The 10,289-nt window shown below is 44.6% G+C and overlaps 2 protein-coding genes and 1 pseudogene across 2 annotated transcripts in view; 1 reads left to right on the top strand and 2 right to left on the bottom strand.

Annotated features, from left to right (window-relative positions):
- Window positions 1–201: 201 nt before the first annotated feature.
- On the bottom strand, window positions 202–4,907 carry LOC101040029 (melanoma inhibitory activity protein 2-like). Its single transcript, XM_039473165.2, is given in 4 exon segments — window positions 202–2,262; window positions 2,264–2,831; window positions 2,833–3,168; window positions 3,170–4,907. Coding segments are annotated over 4 exon segments (1,854 nt in total). The 5' UTR covers window positions 3,625–4,907; the 3' UTR covers window positions 202–1,767.
- LOC101049450 (transcription initiation factor TFIID subunit 4B-like) lies at window positions 4,470–7,647 on the top strand (annotated as a pseudogene).
- MED4 (mediator complex subunit 4) overlaps window positions 6,996–10,289 on the bottom strand; it is a 27,046-nt gene continuing 23,752 nt past the window's right edge. The window contains exon 8 of the mRNA XM_074387708.1: window positions 6,996–7,718. Within this exon, the coding sequence (XP_074243809.1) occupies window positions 7,660–7,718 (59 nt within the window). The 3' untranslated portion in view covers window positions 6,996–7,659. The remainder of the gene's footprint in view (window positions 7,719–10,289) is intronic.

The following is a 10,289-nucleotide window of genomic DNA, read 5'->3' as shown; positions in this document are numbered from 1 at the left end:
CCAGCAAATGGCGGACCAGGTGGGGTCCCTGGAGCAAAGAACAGCATGCAGGGCTGGGCTGTACCTGGGGTGTCAGTACCCCCTGCAGAGATTAACTGGGCCCACAAAGGGGACTGAGGCATCTAATTCAAAGGGTGAAATAATCTAATGAGTGCAGCCACACAGAATGAGCCAGTATGGGGGAGAGAAGGAATTCACTGAGGTGCCGGCATGAAACGGGGCAGGCTTTGTAGGGCTCCCATAGCTTCACCCTTGGGCCCAGGGTAACTCCTAGGGCCCTAAGCCAATTTGGAGCCCCCAGCAGGACAGGGAGCAGGGAGCCCCCAGAGCTTCAGTGTTCTGATATGAAAAAGTAGGATAATAAGGCCTAACCACAGGTGACTGTGAGAACAAGGAAGGGCACAGGAGAAAGTGCTTCGTGGGCCCTAAAGTGTGAAGTAGATGCTGGTTGTTTCTGGCCTAATTCCATATGCTTTACAAGTAGTACTTTCATTGTAATAAAGCTTCTACATTTCGATGGGAGAAGTTCTAGGGTTATTTTAACCCCTGATAAGAAAATAATATGTCTATGAGAGAGCCTGACCCTAAGCCATTCAGTTTGCAAACAGGCCTGCGCTCCCTGCCAGAGCAGGCCGGCACTCTCCCGGGATGCCAGGCCCTGGGGTGGTTTCAAGACAGCAACCCAAAGCCATGCCAACCCTCCTCTAAAGGCACAAAAAAGTCCCTGCAGGCTCCTGGGCAAACACCCAACTGACCCTCAATGTGGGGACCAATAGTGGGAGGGAAGCTATACCCTGACTCCACACTAGCAAAGACAAATGAGCTGGAACGCAGCTTCTTTCTGCTCTTCCTATTGGATCTGGTCCACTCAGAAAGGCCTTGGCAGCACTCCGAAGCCACATCTTCTGTGGCAGGTTGTTGGCAAAAACAACGGTGATGACCTTCCCTTCCCACATGGTTAATGTTCCTCTCCTCTCAGCGTGAGCAGGGATCTGGGGTGCGTCTGTGACTTGCTTTGACCCATGGGATCAGCAGAAGTAATGTTGTATATCTTCCAAGCTGAGGCTGTATGTGACCTTGTGGCTTCTGCTGTCTTGAACAGTCCTTGACATCCACCAAGGGAGCTCCCTCTAGAGCCCTTCATGAAAAGCCACATAAAGACAGAGGCTCTGATACCATATTAACCATGTCTCTTTATGTATTCTGATGCTTCGACATCTAGGGCCTTGCTGATTTTGGCAGGCCTGTCCCTCCCAGGGTTAGCCAATTGCTAGAGACAGGAAACAAGTTGCCCATGAGTGTGCTTTTCACACACAAACTAACCAGTCCAGAACTCATACCCACTTCATCAGCCTTCCAGAGGACTCACACACTCTAGGCCACTATTCCTCTGCCCTAATCACGCCAGGGCCAGGTACCAGATAACTAGGGACAACCCCTAAGCCCAGAGCCTGCTGAAATTACTCATACTGTAGTACCTAACTGTAACCCAGTTCACCTTGCCTCATTCATTCCTTCCCATGGAAACCACAATAAAGGCTCTTGCCCATGTTTTCCCATCACTCCTGCCTTCTCAGTGACCACAGTGCCTCCCCATGTGCTCCTGCATGGCATAGTACTTTCCCTTCTCGGGATCTGTGAGTCACAAACTGTCTTTTCAGTGGGAATAGACTCTTGCTCTGTTTGTCTCTCTGCACCTGAAGAATAATAAAACATGTATGTATATATTTTTTAAACCAACTAAAATTTATTTAATTAAGAATAAAGTTACTTTCCCATTTGTCTACAACCACAGTAGACCTGGTGTCCCGGTGGAGGAAACATCATCCTACAGTCCTGTTCCCACGGAGGTGACAGGAACCCAGTGTCAGAAGGAGCCCTGTGAGGATTCGGTAACCTACCACAGGTTGATTCTCCTCTTTTGTTGGTAATCTGATGATGCAGAAGATTTCCTGGGCCTCTTAAGCTTCTTCCTTTCCCCTCAGGAAGCAAAGGTGAGAGTCTGAGTGGATCCTCCAACAGAGTTGGAGGACAGAGAAAAGCTCTCGTTTCAGATGAGGGTCCACCCACTGGTGAGTGACCATATGTGGAATGTTCTCTGCCAAATGCCGTATTTGGAACATAAAGTGCATCAGGATCTTTTCCTAACAGTTTAAACTGTATTTCAGTTAATTTTTGTCTGCTGTGAGCATTTTCTTTCCTTAAATCATTGAGGTTTCCTTCAGCAGTCCGAGCTGCCAACCAATTACGATGTGCTTTTTTTCTCATAGGCAATAGTCAGCCGTTGATAGTAATGAATAGTTCTCTTGAATTCTTCTTCAAGATCTTTGGCTCGCTTTCTATAGGTTTCCAGCTTCTCGATGGCATGGACAATCTTTTTGTCTACTTTACAAAGTTTCTCTTCTTTCTCTAACCAGCTATTTTCCTGTAGTGTTAATTTCCTATAGAGTCTCATTTCATTTTCTTGATAGAATTGAGTCATTATTTTAAGTTTCTGTTGAAGCTTCTCATTCTCACTTTCTAAATGTGTGCTTTCAGACTGCAAAGATGCTTGTTGAGTCTGAAGATTTTTAATGCACTGTGCAAGCTCTTTTGTTTTTTCGACTTCAGATAACTGAAAATCAATTTGTTTCCTTTGTCCATCCAAGATTTTTAAAGACGCATTTAAATTAGCAGCATGAATCAGTTTCTTCACAGCTCCTTTTGGAGGATGATCTAAGTAAGCACATTCTTCTGATTCACTGTTCATTGCTAATTTCAAGTTCTCATCTTCCATTATGTCTTCTCCAAGCACAGCAGCCCAGTCTTTCATCTTCAGCAAGCGTTCAGTCAGTCTCGATGTGATTGTCTTTATCGTTTAGAACTTGTTCTGTGTGTACTCTGGAGTCTTCCAATGTTATTTTCTGTTTATTAAGTTCACTCACTTGTTCTTTCCATACTTCAGCTTCTTGCAAAAGCTGTTTCTGGCTTTTCTGAAGATGAGAATTTTCATTCAAGGCATCTTTTATTGCTATCGTCAGTCGTTCTTCATTCATTTGAGGTATCTTGAAGATGATTTTGGCTTCAGCTACTTGTGATTTGAGAGATTCTGACTCATCTCCTAGAGACTGTATCGTTTTTGAAATATCTGCCATCAGTTGATTTTGTTCGGAATGTTTTGATTTCTGTTAACTCTTTTTCGAGACCAAGTATTTCATACTCAAGTTCATCATTGGACCTGTTCAGCTTTTCACATGTTGTTTCCAAACTTTGTGCCTCTGTTGCCTCCTCCTCAAAGCTGGCCTCCTTTAAAGATGACTCTACTTCATAGCCTTCATACTCTTTTTTAACAAGGGTAAATTTTTCAAGTTGTTTACATTTCTTGTCAATTAGTCCAGAAAGCACACTGGCAAGCTTTTTCTCTCTTCTCACATAAAGCCGACTCCTAACCGATCTCAAACTTCTCCACAAAAAAATGGGAACAGCAAAAAATCCAACAATAGCTGCCCATATCACTAATTCCCATGGAAACCCATAAGAATTCGAATCTGCTGTCATATTTTGAGGCAGTGCTGCCACAACTCTGCTCAGCTCCACCAGGACCAACCCCCAGTAGGGCTGAGAGTTAGACCTGGGCTCCTGCATGGCGCTAAGGCTGCTCTAGTGGTCACCACAGTAACTGGGGCAACAATAAGAAGAGAAGAACACGCAGCCTTCCATTTGGAACCCAAATCCACACGTGGCAACCAGAACAGACCACTGTGGAGCCCCCTGCCGGGGGAGCTAGGGGCACACACAAGCATCACAGGCCCATGCCCACCCCGCCTTCTTGTTACACTTTACATCCTGAGGCAGCACTAAAACCTATATTTTAAAACAATACCACATGGAGAGAAAGACTCAGGTGATCCAGCATCCCAGCTATGCCCATCTCCCAGCTGACACCCTAGCTAAATGTAGCTGTGTGCATGAGCCCAGGCGAGGCCAGCAGAACAACCTCCCAGCTGACAGAATGACAAGCAATAACAAATCATTGTTTTAAGTCCCTAAGCTTTGGGGTTATTTGTTATGCAGCAGTAGCTAACTGAAATACCTGCTGCCTTATCACTTCGGTGTTTCAGTATTTGTGGTCTGAAATCATTAATTTGGGCACTTAACTAAGATTATGACTCATGGTAAATTCTGATAGGTAATTTTATAGGTAAAATACACATTTTCTTATTGACCTTTGCTTCATTTAATATTTATTTAGCTTCTCACAAATGAGACAGATGATGATTTCTAGATTAACTCCTTCCAGGAAAGAGCTCACTTCTGCCTCGCACGATCCTCAGTGTCCCATGTACAACTGAAAAACGCTCATCTCATGCCCAGAAGGCCCAGGGCACTCAGAACAGTGCTGGCACAGAGAGAGTGCTCCTCTTCCCTGTCCATCCACTGACCTGCTCTGTGTCCATTTCTGAAACACCGGCACTGCTTCAGCACGGATGATGTGTCGCCCTGCAGTGAGCCGTCATCTCCCACGCGTGCATGTATCTCCAACTCCCCCGGAAAGCCCTCTCCTTCAGGAAAGGAACCAAACTACCTACAAAATGTCCTTCACTTACTAGGTGTTCTATAAATATTTTTGTTTAATCGGTTTCTGGAGATCCGGAGACTCTTTGGTTTTGTTTGTTTTTGCTAGGCACCAGTTGGCTGCTCTGAAGCCGGCGCCCATGTTGACCTGATCGTGGATGCTCACATTGAAGCAGAGGTCACCTCCCTCCGTGGGACCGAGCCTGAGGCGCACGTGTGAGCTCTGCTGAGCAAGCTGCGAGAAGCCTGGCGGGTGTTGCTCCGCGGGCAGCCCAGGCTCGCGCGGACGAGAGGAAGGTTCGGGAGGTGCGTATCCTGCAGTGAAGCCGGCGCCCCTCACCGACTTCGCTGCCGCGACCCCCACGCCTCTCCCGGAACTGCACCCCGAGTCGGTGCACCCAGCCTCCCCTCACCTCAGCTCCCGGAACCGCAGCGCCACAGCTGCCCCTGAGCCTGTAGGGGCTGCTCGTCGGCCTCACTAGTCCCGCCGGCGCTGCTCTCCCGGTTGCTGTGAGCGCCTCCCGGACCATGACCGTGACCATGGCCCCGTCCCTGGGGCAGCCGAGGCGCTGCCGGTGCGGGTAGAGAGCACTCCAGTGGCCCTGGGTGCCGTGACTAAGGCTCCTGTCAGTGTCTGCATGGAGCCCACGGCGTCCCAGCCCCTGCGGTCCCCCGTGGGGACCCTGGTGACCAAAGTGGCTTCTGTCAACGCCTCTCCTAGACTCAGCAGCGGCCCTAGGCTGCCTGCTCCTCAGATGGTCGCTGTGAAAGCCCCTAGAACCACGACAATCCAGTTTCCTGCTAATTTGCAGCTTCCTCCGGGAACCGTTTTGATCAAAACTAACAGTGGTCAATTGATGTTAGGATCTCCTCCGCAAGCAAGAGCCGAGACCACAAGTAATGTAACTTCAAGGCCAGCAGTACCAGCCAATCCTCAAAGTCACAATCTGTGTAGTGCCATCTGGGGCTGTGCCTACCAGTGTGGTTACAGTAACTCCTGGAAAGCCACTGATTACTGTAGCTACCCTGAAGTTTGGGAGCATCATGCACCCCCTCAAATGAGCCCAATCTTAAAGCAGAGAACTCAGCAGCTGTTCAAATTAATCTTTCTCTGACAATGCTAGAAAATGTGAAGAAATGCAAGAACTTCCTTGCAATGTTCATAAAACTAGCATGTGGTGGATCACAGTCCCCAGAAATAGAGCAAAATGTGAAGAAGCTGGTAGAACAACTTTTGGATGCAAAAATTGAAGAATTTCCTAGGAAACTGTATGTTGAACTCAAGTCTTCAGCCGGCGCTCACAGCAGCCGGGAGAGCAGCGCCAGGGGACCAGTGAGGCCGAGGAGCACCCCTACAGGCTCAGCGGCAGCTGTGGCACTGCGGTTTGGGGAGCTGAGGTGAGGGGAGGCTGGGTGCGCCGACTCAGGGTGCTGTTCCAGGAGAGTGACCTCAGCCTCACCTGGTTCCTTTTCTTAAGAAAAATGTGGTTGCTTACGACAACTTCTGCCTAACTCCCAGAGCTTCATCCAGCAATGTGGTCAGCAGACTTCTAGTGAGGGAGTCATTGCTACGTGTACCACAACAGTAACAACTTCTCCTGTGGTGACAACAGTATCCTCAAGCCAGTCTGAAAAGTCCATTATTGTTTCTGGAGCAACAGCACCCAGAACTGTGTCAGTGCAAAATTTGAACCCACTTGGTGGTCCAGAAGGAGCAAAAGCTTGAGTTGTGACACTTCATTCTGTTGGCCCAGCTGCTGTAACAGGAGGAACAATAGCTGGAACTGTTTTACTTCAGACTTCAAAACCACTTGTGACATCTGTACCAAACACAGTGACAACAGTCTCACTGCAACCTGAAAAGCCAGTTGTCTCTGGAACAGCAGTAACAGTGTCGCTTCCAGCAGTAACTTTTGAGAAACTTTAGGTGCAGCCATTTGTCTTCCATCTGTGAAACCTGTTGTTACTTCTGCTGGGACCACATCTGACCAGCCTGTTATTGGCACTCCAATTCAAATCAAACTTGTCCAGCTGGACCCTGTCCTTTCACAGCTGGGATTCTACAGGCAGTTCAAGTCAAGCAACCAGTGGTTCAGCAGCCTTTAGGAGGCAATGAAAAACAGATGACCAAACTCACATTCCTCTGCACTGACCATTCAGAAATCTGGACAGAAGATGATGCCAGGGAACACCGTAATACCTACCAGTCGGTTTCCTCCAGCTTCCACTCTAAAGCAAATTACTCTGCCTGGAAATAAAATTCTGTCACTTCAAGCATCTCCTACTCAGAAAAATGAAATAAAGGAGAATGGAACAACATGATTCAGAGATGAAGATGACATCAATGATGTGACTTCTATGGCAGGGGTCAACCTTAATGAAGAAAATGCCTGCATCTTAGCAACAAACTCTGAATTGGTTGGCACACTCATTCAGTCATGTAAAGATGAATCATCTTTTTATTGGAGCTCTACAAAAGAGAATTTTAGACATTGGTAAAAAGCATGACATTACAGAACTTAACTCTAATGCTGTGGACTTATCTACCATGCAACACAGGAACAATTACAAAGCCTTCTAGAAAAACTGACTGCAATTGCTCAGCATAGAATGACTACTTACAAGGCAAGTGAAAATTATATCCTGTGTAGTGATACCAGGTTACAGCTCAAAGTTTCTGAAAAGCTGGATCAATTGGAGAAGCAGAGAAAGGATTTAGAACAAAGAGCAATGTTACTTAAGGCAGCCAAGAGTCATTCTAATAAAGAAGACCCAGAACAGCTGAGATTAAAGCAAAACGCCAGATTACAGCAGTTGGAACTTGCACAGATCCAGCATAGAGATGCTTATCTCACAGCTCTTGCAGCTACTGGACCAAGGAAGAAGAGACCACTAGAATCTGGAAGTGAGGTTTTAAAAGACAACCTTCTTGCTTCTGAGACATCCAGCCTGAGAGCCACCAAACAGTTGCTTCATCCAAGAATCACAAGAATCTGCCTCAGGGACTTGATATTTTGTATGGCACAGGAACAGGAGATGAAGTATTCTCGAGCTCTATACCTGGCCCTTCTGAAGTGACCACTCCACTCTCCATCCAGATCCTTGCTATTTATTGCCAAAGAAGACACAAAGAGCAGTGTTGCACTGTCCTGAAATTTCAAGTTCTGGAAAATAATCACCAATACAAAAGCATTGTTTACAGTTAGAAACTTTATTAAAAGTCTTACCTATCCATTCCATGGGGCTGCTACAGACTAGAATTGTCTTTGTCTTTTGAAAATCAGTTATGAAATACACTTTGCACAGAATTAGGCATCTGCCTACCTGTGCATATAATTACAGCAAGTTAAGGCCCTGTTTGTTACTACCTGCCTCATTTGCCAAATTGTAACATGTGAGCTGTCCTTTCCTAATATAGTGTGCATTGATATGCCAAAGAAAGGAAGAGGCACTACAAGAAAATACAAAATGACTATTTCATTTTGTATTGAACCTGTCACAAAGTGGTAGGTGTTCTGGGCTGGAATCAGACGTTGCTTAGCTAACTATGACAGTCACTTTCTGTTCATGACAGGCCAGACTAGGCTCTATAGTAACTTTGTTTGGCTGAGTCCCATTGTTGTCAAAATGAGACAAATGGGGATAGATCATGCCTGGGGTTGCTAATTCTCTGTTTCATATCACCATGTGCTGTTTCTGATACCAAGTGAGGGGACATCCTTGTCAGGGAAACAAGGATTTTAGTCCTTAAAATGGAATCTACCAATATATCTTGTAAAAATGGAAAAGTGGAAAGTATTGGAAGGAATGATGGGGCGCTGCATTCAAAGTAATGAAGGGAATGTGAAAATGGTATCCTAAAACAGGGAATGTGCTTCATAAGCCCAAGAGGGGAAGGGCAGAATCACAACTCCAAAACCACTGGTACATGTTTTGTTGATGAGAAAAAAAATCACAGTACAATCAGACTGGATAATGTACCAGATGTTTTCAAATTATAGTATTTCAAAAGCAAGATGTTATTTTTTGTTTTGTATTGTTTTAAATCCCAAGAAGGATTGTTTTTGCAGTTCCTTCTGTCATAATAGCTTTCAGTTATCCTAAGTTTTAAGCGCATTGGCACATTTAAAAAATCCTAATTGATGATGAAAAAATTTTAACAATAGGACTTTATGTCGGGTTCTGTACTTAAAAGGTTCTGTCAGTATCTCACTCCTGGGGATATGAGCTCTAAATATGAGAAGCAAGTTATATGTGTTCACCTGAGGAAGAAGCTCACAAAGCTAACCCGCTTTAAAAAAAAAAAATAAAAATTCCACATGTGGAATACAGCTGGTGAAAACTAATCACTGTAGTTAGAATCATATACAGAAAAAGATGATTGAATCCTCCAAGAAGGTTTTTCAAAAATGGGAAGTGCTATACTTATAAGAATTCAGAGGGAAAAAAACCACCCCACATATATTATTCTTCATCTTGTTCTTTCCATTGGGACTGTTACGGCCATATTCTATGCTATAGTAAATTTTAAATTGGCCACATTTTCTTTTCGTTTCAGCAAGTTAGTATGTAAAATGCTATAAATTATGTGTATGTTAAAGGAGTACTTTAAGAAGAGATCTTTCAGGAGTCCCTAGAAACCCAGTAGTGCCTCGATAGGCAGACAAGTGACCTTAACAAACAGCTTCCAAGATCACAGCCGGGTAAATCCATGAAGATGGGAAAAAACCAGCACAAAAAAGATGAAACCATCAAAGACCAGAACACCTCTTCTCCTTCAAAGGATCACAACTCCTCAACAACACAAGAATACAACATGACCGAGGAAGAGTGCAACGAACTTACAGAAACAGGCTTCAGAGGTGGATAACAACAAACTTTTCTGAGCAAAAAGAACACGTTCTACCAATGCAAAGAAACCAAAAACCTTGAAAAAACGTTAGATAAAATGCTAACTAGAATAACCAGCTTAGAGAAGAACATAAACGACTTGATGGAGTTGAAAAACACAGCACGAGAACTACGTGAAGCAAACACAAGTTTTAATAGCCAAATCAATCAAGCAGAAGAAAGGATATCAGAAACTGAACTTAATGAAATAAAAAGAGAAGGCAAGACAAGAAAAAAAAGAGTGAAAACAAATAAACAAAGCTTCCAAGAAATATGGGATTATGTGAAAAAACTTAATCTACACTTGATTGGTATACCTGAATACAATGGGGGGAATGAATCCAAGCTGGAAAACATGCTCCAGTATATTATCCAGGAGAACTTCCCAAGCCTAGCAAGGCAGTCCAACATTCAAATCCAAGAAATACAGAGAACTCCACAAAGATATTCCTCAAGAAGAGCAACCCTACGGCACAAAATCATCAGATTCACCAGGGTTGAAATGAAGGAAAAATTGCTAAGGGCAGCCAGAGAGAAAGGTCAGGTCACCCACAGAGGGAAACCAATCAGACTCACAGCGAATCTCTCGGCAGAAACCCTAAAAGCCAGAAGAGTGGGAGCCAATATTCAACATCTTTAAGAAAAGAACTTTCAACTCAGAATCTCATATCCAGCCAAACTAAGCTTCATAAGTGAAGGAGAAATAAAATCCTTTACGGACAAGCAATTACTGAGAGATTTCGTCACCACTAGACCTGCTCTACAAGAGCTCCTGAAAGAAACACTAAGCACGGAAAGGAACAAGTACCAGCCACTGCAAAAGCACACCAAATAGCAAAGACCAA

Source organism: Saimiri boliviensis, chromosome 16 (genome assembly GCF_048565385.1).
Source record: "Saimiri boliviensis isolate mSaiBol1 chromosome 16, mSaiBol1.pri, whole genome shotgun sequence".
Taxonomy (NCBI): Eukaryota; Metazoa; Chordata; class Mammalia; order Primates; family Cebidae; genus Saimiri; species Saimiri boliviensis.
This window is presented reverse-complemented; position numbering and strand designations above follow the sequence as displayed.